Source organism: Siphateles boraxobius, unplaced genomic scaffold (assembly GCF_051911475.1).
Source record: "Siphateles boraxobius isolate OS27281-9 unplaced genomic scaffold, OSU_SipBor_1 48, whole genome shotgun sequence".
Taxonomy (NCBI): Eukaryota; Metazoa; Chordata; class Actinopteri; order Cypriniformes; family Leuciscidae; genus Siphateles; species Siphateles boraxobius.
The window spans coordinates 8534921-8550722 of NW_027509119.1; the positions used below are offsets into that span (position 1 = coordinate 8534921).

A 15802-nucleotide genomic window follows, 5' to 3' on the forward strand; every position below is an offset into this window, starting at 1 on the left:
ACAAACAATTATGCTATAATTCTTTCTCATTAACCGTCAATATTCAGCAAATACGCATCTATATCCTTTAAACAAATCCCTGAATATCTAATAAACATTTAATTTCACAAACCTTGCAGATTAAATCAAATCCAGCTGCGAGATCTTGTGAAGTGTGCATTTGTAGCCTGCATAAACGTGTTACAGCGAGTGACGGTCAGTCTGTGCGTCGCGTGTAAAGTGAATGCGGACAAGTTCAGTTTCACTGGAGACGTGATCAACAACCTTGAAATCCTTCATTTTAAAATGTGCTGCGCTCTCTCTAATTTCCCACTGTGTCATTGGTTTCAATGTGTGCTGTATGTAAAATTAGTGTTAGCTTGTCTCTAAATGAAAAAAATATGATTACCAGTGCACACGAAATTACCAGATCACTGAGTGTTACAGTGTTTACTTCTTTTACTGTTTACTACTCATATATTTTTAAACAATTACTTAAAAAAAATACTGTAATAGTATTGCAGATTCAAGAAGTTGCCATGCTAAATTATAAGCATGTTTATTTTAAAATGGATTTATAATTTATTAAATACTGATCAGGGCTTGACATTAACTTTTTGAGGCACTTGTCCTTCGGACAAGTAAATTTATGTTTCACTTGTCCATGCACAAAAGTCACTTGTCCGGGTAAAGATTTATAATTTTATCTAGGGCTGCACGATTTGGGGACAATGTCATATTCCTATTATTGAGATCAATATTGCGGTTGTGATATGCGATTGCGATATAATAAACAAATGGTTTCATGAGTCAACTTGTTTGGTTCTAAACCAAATGCACACACAGATTAGTGATAATTCTGAAATTAGCAATAACAACTAAATGATTGATAACACCTATAATGATCAATAAGCCATTGATGTTTGGATAAAAATGAACTGTCTAACAGGTAGGACATATACAGAAATTGAATAAAGTTATCAAACAGTCTGCGCAGCATAAATTATAAATTATATATAGACTACTCCTTATTAAAGCTACACAAGTTCTTTAGTCAAGAGCAGTGAGTAATTTTCTCTGTTCCCTTTGTTCTTTCATTAACTTTACTGACAGAACACTTTATTGGTAGCTGGCCCTTTAAGAGCAGCCGCTGTGGACAGAGACGCGGATCTCACACGCGCCTCATTCTCTCACGAGTCACAACTCTTTATGTCCATCATAAGACTGCTCTTGTGTTATGAAGATACTCGACAAATGACATTTTGGCTTAATTGTGTGTGTTGATGTTCGTTCAAGCGCGAAAGAGAACTGTATTCTGGCGCGCGGTCTGTGCATGCGCATCATACTGGTGCGCGTCTTTCTGCGAGTCACATTCAGGACATTCACAGGCCATTCACATTCAGGACATGTCTTCGTTTCAAATCTGTAAAATTAAATCTGTAAAATAGACGTAACGAGTGGCACATAACGTGAAGTAACATGGCATTTTATTTTGTTTGAAATTTAACTTGTCCGGTCGGACAACTAATTTTCTCTTCTACTTGTCCTACAAAAAATCCACTTGTCCCGGACAAGCGGACAAGCCTTAATGTCGAGCCCTGCTGATACATACATACACATTATATATATATATATATATATATATATATATAAAATATCGGTCGACCACTAAATAAAATAACAGCTGTGATCTCTACTTTTCTTTTTTTGTCTTTTCACTGGCAACAAAAGGAGTTTCAAAATATGTCAAAGCAGAATCAACTGCTGTGTCTCTGAGAAAATTCTTTTTGTTTAAAAAACATTTTTGTGTTGAATTTACCTGAAATACAATAGAACTGCATTGAAAGGTTTTCTACCTGGTGCGTCTCCATTGATTGAGCTCTTATTTTGTCCGGAACTGCTGTTGCTCCGCTGGGCCTCGTCTGTTATTACAGAACTGCCATCAGGGTTAGTGTAGAACAAAAGCAAAGGCTGGAAGTGACCTTTGATGCATTTGACGACCACATCTTTCCACCTGGATCCCACCTTAAAAAAATAAATAAATTCAAGTTATACAGTTCCTATAGTATCGTTAGTAAAGTACATCTCTGAAACAGGCAGCAATGAAAAAGTGATTATTATTAGATGTGAAGGCATGCATGCCTCAGGAAGGCTTAGGTACAGAGCTACAAAGTCTCTCCAGGCAAACAGATGTAACCTTCCTTCTTAATTAACAGACAGAAGAGAAAGAAAGAAAGAGCGAGCAAGCGAGAGAGAGAGTGAAAAGCAGGAAAAGTCAGAAAGCAGGATGTGGACGCAGTGCTTCCCATTGAAGAAAAAATTATCTGAACAGTCAAAGGCAACCCAGGATCATTGTAAAATTTCAGCTAAATTATATTACGTTGTGTCCTGCACGTTTCACGACATTGAAATGTAAACTGAGTGGCCCATGTTCAGTTTTATCCAAAACAGATAAACGTGAATCTGGCAGCGTTTTATTACGTTGGTGGTTGTATGTATCGTGAAAATGTTAAATAAAGTCATTATTTTTGGGGGGTTTTGTGCACAAAAAGTATTCTCGTCCCTTCATAACATTAAGGTTGAACCACTGGAATCACATGGACTATGTCAACAATGTCTTTACTACCTTTCTGGGCCTTGAAAGTTGCAGGGATCAGAAAGTTCTTAATTTAATTTAATAAAACTTAATTTGTGTTCCAAAGATGAACTAAGGTCTTAGGGGTTTGGAACGACACGAGGGCGAGTCATTAATGACAGAATTTTCATTTTTGGGTGAACTAACCCTTTAAACATACCCGATAGCGATAACAAAAGCAAACGTGACACAAAAACACATTTTAGCTTGCTTGTACAAGAGGTCTGCAATCCTTGAGTGTGCCCCGGGAAAAGTTTGGAATTGCTGAGTGAGGGTGTGCGAGGGAAGATACTGATGTGTGTGTGGGAAGCGGGAAAAAGGACTTGTGGGCTACCGCAAAATATAATTATCTAATAATAACAGCACACACAAGTCTGTCACTGGTGATCTAAAGCCTTGTTTGTGGAAATTGGAAAAAAAAAGCCTATAGCATCGGGCCGAGACAGAATCTAGACCTCTTCCTACAGACTTTTGTCACCGGGAACAGAAGTAAACGTGAAAGTTTCGGCCAGGAGCGGGACCCTTTATTGTGACTCATGTTTCACGGGACTACTACTTGAGTGTTCCACATCGCAAGTGCAATGTTGTACAAGGTGAGCTATGTAGCAAGTTTGCTATTTTGTCAGAAAAGCCAAACATATGAATCTGGTTATGTGATGTAAACATCAAAATGTATTAGTTTACAAATCATGCTCTATGGTAAAATGTCATAACATTGTTTTTGAAGTCATATATAGCAAAGGTTTTGAGGTCAAAAGTATTTTACTGTGCGAGAAATCACGTGAAAATAAGTCTTAATTAATTGATAATCTGCCCCAGAAATCATAATCTGCGTGAAAAGGAATAAAAAGTTGTTGCTGTTTTATTGCCTCTAGTGTTCATTTCATCTGGAAACTGCAGTGATTTGTATGTATCAGTAAGTTTGAGTTTTGCAAGCATGCAAGTTGAGGCATGTTTGTCTAATGAGCCTGTGTTGGTCAAAATGCAAAGCAAAAAAAAAAAGAGCAGGAAAGATTGTAAAGGAGATTGATTAAGATATGCTTAAAAAAACTTATCAACAAAACAGCTTTAATTAAGTTAAGACGTGAAAAAAAAGTGATAAGTTCTGCAAAAATATGATAAGTTCTCTCTATACTGTAAGTTAGCACACGCACATCTACTGTAATGCACATACTGTGTGTGTGCGTGTGTTTGAGGGTGATCCATCTTGACGGCAGCGACGGGCACCACTAGCCCAGTGAGAGCTGAAGTGCACACGCAAGCAGAAGTCGCACACTACTGACAGATTGATGAAGAGATACGGGCCATGCACCGTTACACTGGATCTCGACTTTTGTTCACTCTTGCTGGCTGCCCATCCAAATCTTTTATTTGGTGGTAATTAGTGACCGTTTGGGCGGTTTACTTTATAGTGACTTTTTAGGCAGGTAATAATGAGTGTTTGATTTGCGATCACATAAATCAAAGTTAAAAAAAAGTAACTACGCTTTTAAAAGAATCTTTTTAACGTACAAATAGAATGACAATAACACTTTGACCTCAAAATCAAGAGACTAATATATTTAGCATAAAGAAAAAGGCTGTAATTTAAAGATTTGGTGAAGAAACATACACAGTAAAAATAAAACAGATTATTGGAGTAAGTTTAACAAGGAAATACTATTTCAGTCTATCTATTTTAAAAAAAATCCACTTTCACATTAATGTGTTACTTTTGGTTTCTTTGTATGGTGAAATTTATTTGCAATTTTTGAGTGAAACCAGTTTCAAATGAAATCCACCAAATTATTTTTCAGTGAACTATAAACTCTTTGAGCTCTTTGTTGCGGTGTCAAGTTACAGGAAGTAAAACAGATATAGCGACCATGTGATCAGTGAAAATGGTATAAATGTTTAGATATTTAAATGTGTGGACGGAGGGAATGTTTGTTTAATAACGCACATCACCAGTGCCAGGACTGCGGGGTAGTTGCTAGAATTATGAATAGTAAATGTGTAAATATATAGATAAAAGGACTCAATCCATAACAGGTAAGTATAGTCTTACCTCTTTAACATTGGCATCATCAAAGAAAACCCATTTGGATGATTTGGTGTGGTAGGCAAAGGCACAATAATGTCTGCTGGAGTAACAGATCATTCCCACCAATAGCAGCTCACTCTTCTTTGCACGTTCGTCTGTGACACGATAGAAGAGCTGCAAACACAAACGCATTTATTTAGACAATCATAACACAACTCAAAAATCATTAACACTTAACAATAAGTTCCCTAAGTTAGTTGCATTAACTTAATTAATACAATTCATTATCCATGTCATCATTTATTCACCCTCATATCTTCCAAACCTGTATGATTTTCTTTCTCCAGTCAAACACAAAAGGAGATGTTAGACAGGACGTTTATACAGTTTCTTTTTCTCCATTTAGAGAAAACGGATGGTGACCAAGCCCTGTCGAACTCCAAAAATGACCAAAAAAAGCGCTTTACAAGTACCACAATTCTTCATACTTCCAGCCCGTTTTGGAGCTCGACAGTCCATAGTCAACATCTACTTTTAATTGTGCACAAATGAGCAGCATAAACATCCAATTTAACATCTTTTGTCTAGAACGACATGAGTAAACGACAACATATTCATAATTTCTGGTTGCAGGTTTACAGCAGAATCATGTGCTAGACTGCCGTTTTCTGAGAAAAAATCTAAGAGTTTTTAGAATTAGAAAGCAGAAGTAGGTGACCAAAACGCAAAAGTATTTATTTGCTGAAACAAGTTTAAATAAAGCACCAATTGCGTAACACTTGTTCCTCCACCCCTGATTCCTGACTAGCTGGTTTTCTTGGAGGCTCGTGAAACAATGGATTGCAGGCAGGCGGGGAGCTATTTCCCTCTGAAGTCTCCAACATCACATGGAGAACTAGGGAATGAATTAAAGCCTTTGTACTTGTCCAGGGGGTTTCGGCTGAGACTAATCCAACTGGAGGATGGTAACATGGAAGTGGGCGAAAAGTAGAATGAAAGACATTTAGCATCTGTGACAATGTGGTGTAAAAGAACTGATTCTTCCAATCTAGATCTTCGATGCCAAACCAAATTCACTATGCTTGTTTGGACAGCTCTATAAGGAGTCCGTACAGCTCTATAAGGAGATATGTAAGGTCACCTACAGATGCATTTTAACATCTGAAATGCATACAGCTGCACAAACAGAACGGCCATCTGGTGGAAAACAATTCTCAAACATGGTTTATACTCCCACATGAGGCTGGTAATGAAGGCCGTCTACACACTCGGATGTCAGATGACCTTCCACTGTAGTGGCTTTCTGGTCATCAAGCGTGGGCTATGCAGTTACACAACCTCAGTCTTATGAAGAGGATAAACTCCTACTTTATTTCATACATATGTTCCAAGGCACCACCATAAATCGGCCTCGATGACACCAGCCCCAGATGTGCTATAAAAATAAATAACTGAAAAAGAGTAACTGTGGTGAGGTCAGAAGCTTTTTATAGCCATATTTAATCTGGATGGAGGCTTCCTATGAATTCTATATTTTATATAACAGCCAGGAATAAGACGTTTCTTATCGGATTTCCCCACAACGACTCAGCCTTCAATGACATATAAACGAGTAACCTACAAGTCGATCAGCAGATTCTTGTAAATTTAGGTCATCTATTTCCTAAGTGTGAAATACGGAAAATACTCTTCCTACCAACTATCATATTTTTTATCTGCTTAGCAAAAAAGTACCATTGCAATGTAATGTGTTTTCAGACATGCATCATGGTAATTCCATGGGATTGATTGCATTCTTTAATGCACATATAAAGGGATTGTTCAACAAAAAAAAATCAAAACAAAAAAATCAAACCTGTATTACAAACAGTTTTGGTTACCTTTGACTTCTATTGCATGGAAAGAATGGTTGTTTTTTTCACAATAGAAAGAAAGTCTTACAGGTTTAAAAAGGTTAATTTAATTTAAGCTAACTGTCCCTTTAAAAATCATCAATGTAAATGTAAAGTTATTACATACCATGGTACCCCAGCCAACATACTTATTAGTAAATAAAACTGAAGACTTTATTTCATCCTCAACACATTCAAATTTATACCAAATTGACATTTGAAAGTACCTTGTAAAGTATAATCAAATATGATCTGGAAGTACATTAAAAAACATTGTTTCGTTCAAATCTTTTATTCTGTGTCACCAAGATGTTCTACAAACATTGTTTCATGATCCCCTGGTGTCCTGTAGTGCTTTTGTAGTTTGATTCTTTAGGACGGGGTTAAGCACCTTTCTGAAATGAACCAGGTGCAGCAGAGTGTTTGAGAAAGTTTGCTAGACAGCATTCTCACCCCTGAGAGGTTGAGGTGTGGTCCGAGAGATCGGAGGACGTCTTCAGTGAGGTCTGAATGTTCTGAGTCCCACACAAATCCAATGGTCACGATTTCTGGAGAGTTCATCAGCACGCGCCGGATCTTGATTCTCTGACCACAGTTACTCTATTGAAGAGACAGCGATAAAACAATTATTTATTTGTTTTTTTTTATCTGTTTTTGTGTGTGTATCTTTAAATGCAAATGAGCTGATGATCCCCGCCCCCTTTTCCAGAAGAGGGTGGAGCCTTTACAACTTGTGCTTTGGATACTCTGCCAACAAAAAACAAAACATCTGTTTGCTTTTGATAATCATCTCTATCATGGTTACGCTCACATGACCTTGCAGTTCTTTATCATCATGAAAGTTTATAAGTTGCATGCGATTTAAAGCCATATCAGTTTAAACTTTTGATATGTGGTTTTCTGAGCACACACACACCGTGTGAGCACTAAACCAAGCTTAAACTGTCAAATACACACAAAGTTCACAAACACAGTCAGTTATGCCTGTGAACGTAAACAGCAGAAAGTGGCATGTCTATTAGATATGTATGCGTCTTAAAGTGGCAGCCTAATATACAGTACCTGCTGCTGTCTGTGCTGTTAATGTAAATCAAACACCAATGTGAAACAAACAAGATAAAGATGGCGGACTGTGTACAGCTTACTCAGGGGAGGAGCTAAGCTAACAGGGCCTTTTCCACTGTGACATCCCAATGGATGCATTCCTGAACGGCTCATTTGAGAAATCGTTTCTGATTTATGTGGAAAATAGCAAACAGAGTGGATGTATTTTTACCATAACAGGGTGGTTGTGTATACACTGCGGACACATACTTATGTGTTCAAAAACAATATAAAAGTGAAATTTGCTTTATAGGTCCCCATTAAATGCGTCAATGTACTTTTTATTATTTTATTTTCATTATTTTAGCATTTCAGCTAAACTAAATGCCCTGGCAACTACCTTAAAATAAGTGTGATGCTTTTTAAAAAATATATATTTTTATTTCAGTTAATGTTCATTTTAATGATTTTTTTTTTAAGGTTTTAGATTTAGTTAACCATAATAACCCTGTTTTTACCAAACATTTCATTACTTGAATGAGATGCATGCTTCTGCCAGTGACTAGTACGATGTGACTTCCTACTTCGCCTGTTTAAAAATGCAGACTGTGTTGATATGCGAGAGGAACGTTCCGGTCTCATGTTTCATCTTGCCGTCACAGAGGTGTTACACTTGCAGAATATCAGATAAGAAGGCTTGTGTGTTTGTCCTTGTGTGTGCTTAATGACATCACATCTTATCACAGAAAGAGCCATCATATTAGTACATGATGGTGTCCTCTAAGGGCTAAAAGCTCTTAAATTCTACATTATTATTCAACATTACCAGACACGTACCGGACAGTTACGCATATCTCCAACTGTGCTGGCGGCTTGTAGCAACTCCCCAAACATATCTGGGCGCATCCTTTCATCCCTCATCTCTGAGGCTTGTTGGCTGGAGTGCAGAGAAAGAGAAAGAAAGAGAAACCGAGATAAAAAAAGAACAAAAATCACATAGTTTCAGGTACTTTGATCTTTTTAGGTCAATATACCAACAAAAAGATGTCTCAAGTTTCTGGCATGATGGCTGGACAGGGTCTCACTTACCAGAGGGCTGTTGTGGACACATAGTGTACAAGCTCAGTGAAGGGTAGCGGGTCGGACGATGCACCACAGCTCCTACACACTGACTGCGGGGGGAACCACACACACACATACACAGTGATGCATCCTAATATATGATGTAAAGCCTTAATTACACTACTGTATGTGATGTAAGAGATGTCTCAACCCACATAAACTGTGTACAACCTGAGGGTGTAACCAATTAAAAAATTCCTTGTACAGGCAAAACAAGCATGAACACTTTCTTGTGTCTAAACAGCAAATCACACATTGCTTTATAGGGTGGTCTCTCGTGTACACAAAATTTAGCGCGGCTTAACTACGGTTTTATGTACTATGCATTGAGTCGCTTACAGACAAAACAGTAATATTGTGAAATATTATTACAATTAAAAAAAGGTTTTCCAAAATATGCATTTAATTATTGTAATGCAAAGCTTTACTCTAGTCTTCAGTGTCACATGATCCTTCAGAAATGATTCTAATATGCTGATTTTCTGCTCAAAAAACATTTACTTATTATTATCTGCTGCTTAAGTTTATTGTGGAAACTGTTACTCTTTCTTTTAAATTCTTTGATGACTAGAAAGTTCTAAAGAACAGCATTATTGCAATAGAAATCTTTTGTAAACTATGTAAAAGTCTTTACTGTCTCTTTTGATCAATTTGACGCATCCTTGCTGAATAAAAGTATTATTTCTTTAAAAAAAATGTAATGACCAAAACGTTTAAACTGTACACACACACACGTGTACCATGTTATTAACGTCTAATACCATCACAATACTTTTATAAGGGCTGTGTGTGTTCCCATGTCTCAGCAGAAGGAGAGGGGATGGATCCTGAATTAGTATTCCCTACGAGTATACCGCCCACTGTACCCGACTGATTGAAAACCACCGTCGCAGGATAGCGATCAATTCTTTATTACTCACAGGAGGCGCGTCTGCATGCACGTGTGTGAAGGAGTATTAAAGCGCTACAATACCTGTTCATAAAGTGCCATAGCAAACTTCTGATGAGTGATACAAGATTTGGATGTGCAGGCGTCAACATCGTCATCTGGCGCGATGTGCAGGTGAATCCTCTGTAGAATGTTCTCCTATGAAAAATACAAAAGCCTACAGTTGGTGTGCGTCATCTTACACCAAAAAAATAAAAATAAATAAAAATATACACATTGACATTCCCACACACACACAATGTTACAGATTCATAGTCATGGAAACAATAATTTCTTGTATTACCAGATATAAACACAATGGATTTGTTTGGGCTAGTACAATGATGCCTTGGCATTAAGTGAATGCATTCTAAGCTTTATTAATTTTCCCCAAGCCTATTATCTGCTTAAATACTCCCTTTCAAACCTGAGAACCGTGGGTACATTTAGCAACACCAACAGCACTGTTAACACCAATTTGCCTTTTGAAAGGAGGCAAGATTCATTTTCTCCAGTAAAGATTAGCTTATTTTAAAACAGTCCTAGTTCAGTATAAAAAGGCAACCCGGACAAACAGACAACAGCATTGTCGGGATAGCCTCTCTAGCCAAGCGCTGACAGAGAACCTGCATTGACTGTGAGAGCAGTGTGAACGCATCTGTGCACTCCAGGCTTGCTTTGATAGAGATCATTCATTGATTGTGTTGTTTAAGGGAGCACTGTAAAAGGACCTTTACTGAGGTAATGACTGACTCTCCACAGCCCTGCTGCGCTAAACAGAAATTGATTACAGGTCCCAGTGCTAAGCAGGTTTACTGTAATTAGGTGGCCCTAAGAGAAATCCTGCACATACCAAAGGGGTAAACATGCTTACTTCAGCTTTCCAGAGAGAGAGACATTAGGACAAGGGTGCATGAACTGTGCTGTGGATACTGTACATTATAGCATCTGAGCTTCATTTTGAAGTTTTTATAAAAGTTTCCAGTTTTGTATAAAAAGACATCAATCAAATATCACTACATTAAATTAAGCACTTGGGTTGGATATTATCCGCAAATGTGACAAATTGTATAACAATTTGAGAGGTCACATTACCAAAGACTACCAACAACCTGCACAGAATCAAAAACATTGATAATATGATAAATGTGATAAAGACATTTATTGAGTCTAAATATATATTTATCTAGAAAATAATAATAATAATAATATTTAAGGGATTAAGGAATTATAATAATACATAACATAGTATGTATTCCTGGGCTAAATAAAATTGTCTATGTTGCATTGATCGTAATGCACTTTTCGTTAGTTCATTAAGTTTCCTAAAGAGTTTGATATGAAAAAAAACACATGTATATATATATTAAATCACAAATGTTATCCTAATATTTTTTTAATACTATTTATTTATTTTTATATTTTCAGGTTCCATTTTAAATTAAGTTTTAGTAACTACATTTTTTTTTTTTACTTTTTATTAGTTTTTTATATTTCTATTACGCTTTAATTTATTTCAGTTTTAGTAATTTTATAGTTTTCATCTAATGTTAATATTTTATTGTATTTCAATTAACAAAAACTTTTGAATATTTTTTGGTTTAGTTTAACAACACTTATCTCAATGTTTTGTTTTGAACTTCAAAACGAAAACAAAGATTACGATAACGATAAACGATTTCAATTTATTAATTCTGAGAGATATACACATCTGTAGTGGTCATCATGGATCAGAGGTTTAAAATTAAGATACAAAAAGTATATACTGTATATTTGTATATATATATGTATATGTATGCATGTATGTATGTATGTATGTATGTATGTATATATATATATATATATATATATATATATATATATATATATATATATATATATATATATATATACATACACACACATACATACATACATACATATACACACACAAATATACAGTATATATAATTTTTTTTGAAAGCTACAATCAACCAGCCCTTCAAAATCAAAATTTGTGCACGTCATGGCAAGTTCCTCGGTCTGACTCACAAAATCACACACAAAGACACTTACGAAGCACTCAGCAGCATCATCCATGAAACCTAACTGAAAGCGCTGCTCATCCTTAAAGGTTTCGGCTAGGGCATTGCGCAGGTTATCTGAAGGTAACGCTCGCTCTCGGCTGTGCTGGAACTGACAGAATATTCCCTGCAAAACAAACATGAAGTGCATTTTAACACTAACACAAAATCTTTTCATTAAAGAAAGTATTAAATGCTGCTTTATGCTTAGTTTGGCCATGAGAATACCTTTAAAGCGCAAAAGATGCAGGAGTCCCCCAAGCAGTAGTGGTTTGGAAGCTGACGAAGACTCCGTCTGAAGATATCGAGGTGCCAAAGCACCTATAGTGCATAGAAATAACAGGAAATTCAGATTTAGAAATACCTCACCTCAATGAATGACAAACATGGCCTAATGGTAACAGAGTTGGACTGGTGACCCAAAGGTTGCTGGTTCAATTCCAGTACCGGCAGGAATATGACTGAGGTGTCCTTGAGCAAGGCACCTAACCCCCAATCGCTCCCCGGGCGCCACTCACGGCTGCCCGCTGCTCCGGGTGTGTGTATCCACGTTTGCAGTGTGTGTGTTCACTACTCACTACTCTGCTCCTAATGTGTGTGCACTTACTTGGATGGGTTAAATGCAGAGGTCAAATTCCAAGTATGGGTTACCATACTTGGCCATCACGTGTCACTTTCACTTTCACTCAAATGAGCCACTTTCTACATAGGCAGCTACTTTCTAAGGGTTCTGGAACAAAAAAATTATACATTTAGTCCTGGTTTGCTTAGCATTCACACCGTCATTTTTTAAAACTAAAACTAAATTTGTCATTTCGTTTGCTATAATTTGCCGCCTACAGTCAGAAATGTGCTGCCTCAAAATCCTATCTAGGTAGTGAACTCCTCTAAATGGTGTGCTTCTCCTCCAATGTATCTTTCTTAACTACTCACACTTCTGATTTTGCATGACGCTTCAAAGTGACAATCTTAAAATCAACATCCGATGACCATGCATTATTTTTTTTGCCTTTACTTATTGGGAGTCATTTTGTCCTTAAAACTCTGAGAAATATGACTCATTGTCCTTGCTTGGTGGAACAGCTTAAGGGAGATTAGGCTATGACAGAGGATGAGGGGTGTGAGATGTTCATCTGTGTGTGTGTGTCTGTTTGGACTGGCAGTGTAAGGTTACTCTTCACTCTGTGTCTTTCCCTTAGGCCCCGGACAACTTGGTCTGAGTATGACCTCCTCACTCCATGGTGATGAGTACAGGAACAAGATAACAGAGACAGGAAGAGATACACTCAATCATAATGTTCACAATCCTATCCAAGAGGGAAAACTGGCTCGCAGTAACTAGCGGACTAGGAGCATGACAAACACTGTTGTGGGCAAGATTTGGGGGTTGATGGGTGGAGTTGAGATGTTGTAAATACTCTGAGGAGGAGATGACAGGTTGCTGTGGTCAGAACTCAATATGAGTCATAAGCTAGTTAGAATGTTTAAGGGGGTGGGTGATATTTTTACATTACTGTTGTAAGTCCAGTCGATCTGACTTTTATATGTAGATGATATACTAGGTAACAGTATTTCGTTTGTTCAAAGTTGAAGCCATTAGACGGTGAATGTTAATAAAGCCATGTTAAATGTCATTATGTTCATGATTAAATGATATAGTATCATATAATGATACCATATTCATTTACCTTAAAGTACCATTGGTAAGAATATCTATGTGGAACTGTGAATATATGTACAGTTCAAAAGTTTTGGGTCAGTAAGTTTATTTAAAGAAATTAATACTTTTATTGAGCAAGGATGCATTTATTTGATCAAAACCTACAACATTTACTTATATTTCACACATGCTGTGTAAAAAAATGTATCATGGTTTCCACAAACTTAAGCAGCACAACTGTTTTAAAAATGTATAATAATTATAAGAAATGTTTCTTGAGCATCAAATGAGAATGATTTCTGAAGAATCATGTGACACTGAAAACTGGCGTAATGATGCTCAAAATTCAGCTTTTTATCACAAAACAGTTAATTTCACAATATTATTTTTTTTTTACTGTATTTTTGATCAAATGCAGGCTTGGTGAGCGTAAGACTTCTATCAAAAACATTTTAAAATCTTAATGATTCCCAACCTATAATGGCAATGTGGTGTGTATCAATTGATAGATAGATGGATAGAGAGATAAATGGATGAAAAGGATAAAAAAAAGTTTCCCCAGGCAATCACGTACCTGCACTGCACTGTTGAGGAAGCAGCTGTTCTGTCCCGGCTCATTTAGTAGTCCCTTGGTGGGGGCCAAGGACATCATAGATCCCGGCTGGTAAGACTTGGAAAGATTGCCCCCTGGTCTCTTGAAGAACTTGACCCATGCCATTGGATTTGGGGTATTTGCCTTCCTGCTGAAGAACAGTTACTTGTTAAAGAAGGTTTGAATTGTAATTTCAAGTAATGATTTCACAAAAAAAAGATGGTACTGTTGGGAAAAGGTTATGACTATTAAACTTGAGGCTTTTAAGGTCTGCTTCCCAGTCAATCATTGAGTAAGAGCCTTTATTTTTGCTACTGACCTGTTTGTAAGAGTTCTCTTGATGTGTATGTCCTAGACAGGATGGTTTGATCATTCCCTGAATTGAGTTGGGGAATTTGGCGAGTTGTTGGCGGATACTATGGCCATAAGGCCTCTAGTGACTCGCAGCATAGTTATAAAGCACACATGAGGTGTCAGCTGGAATCAGTCAAGCTTTAAAGGGTCATCCATGTTTCTGACGCTACTCTTGAAGGACATCAGCCTTAAGATGAGCAGGACTCACTCTGTGGAGAGAAGCAAATTTCTTGAATTCATGAATTCTTGAAGCAATGAACGTGCCTGCTTGAATAACTCGCTCGCAATTAAATCTACACTTTGAATCTGAGCCTGACTAATCACATGCATTGATTCCTGCAAATTGAGACGCTTACAACATAGAAACCCTTGTCATTATAAACACCTCCTTATAAATCATTAACGGGAGGAGTGGCTAATCATTCAAAACTGTGCAAAAGTCAGTAGGTCAGCTCATCCAACTGCCAATGCTGAGCTAAATAACATTATTGTTTAACTTTTTTATGACTTTGCACCAATTTGTTTCTACAGTATGCAAAGTGCAAGCAAGCTTACATCACGGTCTTGGCAAGTGCACAGAAAAGCAATAAAAGTCTGAAAATATACAATGGCAGCTTCTTTGTTGCTTACAATTGAAAATCAGTATATTGTGCGGTTAAAACTAATTCAGTTAGTGGCAAAGGCCTTAATATTTTTCACATTAGGATGAGTCATGTCGTGATAACATTGCATTAAAGCAAAACTGTAGTAAGTCAAGTCATTTTTATAAAGGTCTTTATACAATTCAGACTGTTTCAAAGCAGCTTTACAGTTATATAAGCAGAATAATAAATGTTCATACTGCAAAATTACATTTTTTTTAACTTAAATTTTAGCAGTAAAGCAGCTCAACAGATGGCAATGGTGCTGTTATTCATCTCAAGTCAGTTCGATGTTAATTCAATTCAGTTCAATAAATGTTTAAAGTTAGTCAATTATGAAAGGATTTCTGTTCAGCTATAAGCATCTCTATAAAGGACAATACTGTCATTGTTCACTTTGAGTCAGTTCAATGTTGATTCAGTTCAGTTCAATAACAGTGTCGATCTTGCAAAGTTGATCAATTCTGAAACAATTTAAATTCAGCTTTGAAGCAGCTCTACAGAGGACAATAGTGCCATTGCTCAGCTAAATTTAGTCCAATGCTGATTGAATTCAAAACTGTAAAGTTGATTAGAATGGGTTAACTTTACAGCATTGACAAAAGCAGCTCTACAGAAGACAAGTGTCCTTAGCTCAATTCAGTTCAAGTTTTCAGTGCAGTCCGATCAAATTTCTGAATATTACTGAAAAAATGTATTGTCTTTTAACATCACTGTTGTCTAAACAATATCCTTCTTGTGTAGTTTGTTTTGTTCATCGCGCATCTTTATTGCAGCCAAAGAGGCCAAAGCTTCCTGATAACATTCCCATTCATCGCAGCACACAGGGTTGAATCCATGTGGAGTTTGGGAAGTTCCAGATAGCAAAG

General features: G+C 36.8%; 1 protein-coding gene across 17 annotated transcripts in view; it reads right to left on the reverse strand.

Moving 5' to 3' along the window:
• usp53a (ubiquitin specific peptidase 53a) overlaps nt 1–15802 on the reverse strand; it is a 56652-nt gene that overhangs the window by 29390 nt on the left and 11460 nt on the right. For 9 of the 17 annotated variants that reach the window (XM_077201908.1, XM_077201905.1, XM_077201913.1 and 6 more), the window contains 10 exons: nt 14258–14501; nt 13921–14089; nt 11915–12007; nt 11679–11813; nt 9669–9782; nt 8663–8745; nt 8411–8510; nt 6983–7129; nt 4662–4811; nt 1836–2004 (listed from right to left, as the gene is read on the reverse strand). In XM_077201908.1, the coding sequence (XP_077058023.1) occupies nt 1836–2004; nt 4662–4811; nt 6983–7129; nt 8411–8510; nt 8663–8745; nt 9669–9782; nt 11679–11813; nt 11915–12007; nt 13921–14064 (1135 nt within the window). In that variant the 5' untranslated portion in view covers nt 14065–14089; nt 14258–14501. Of the gene's footprint in view, nt 1–1835; nt 2005–4661; nt 4812–6982; nt 7130–8410; nt 8511–8662; nt 8746–9668; nt 9783–11678; nt 11814–11914; nt 12008–13920; nt 14104–14257; nt 14502–15802 lie in introns of those variants that run through there. The other 8 variants (XM_077201907.1, XM_077201909.1, XM_077201904.1 and 5 more) reach the window with 2 other exon arrangements.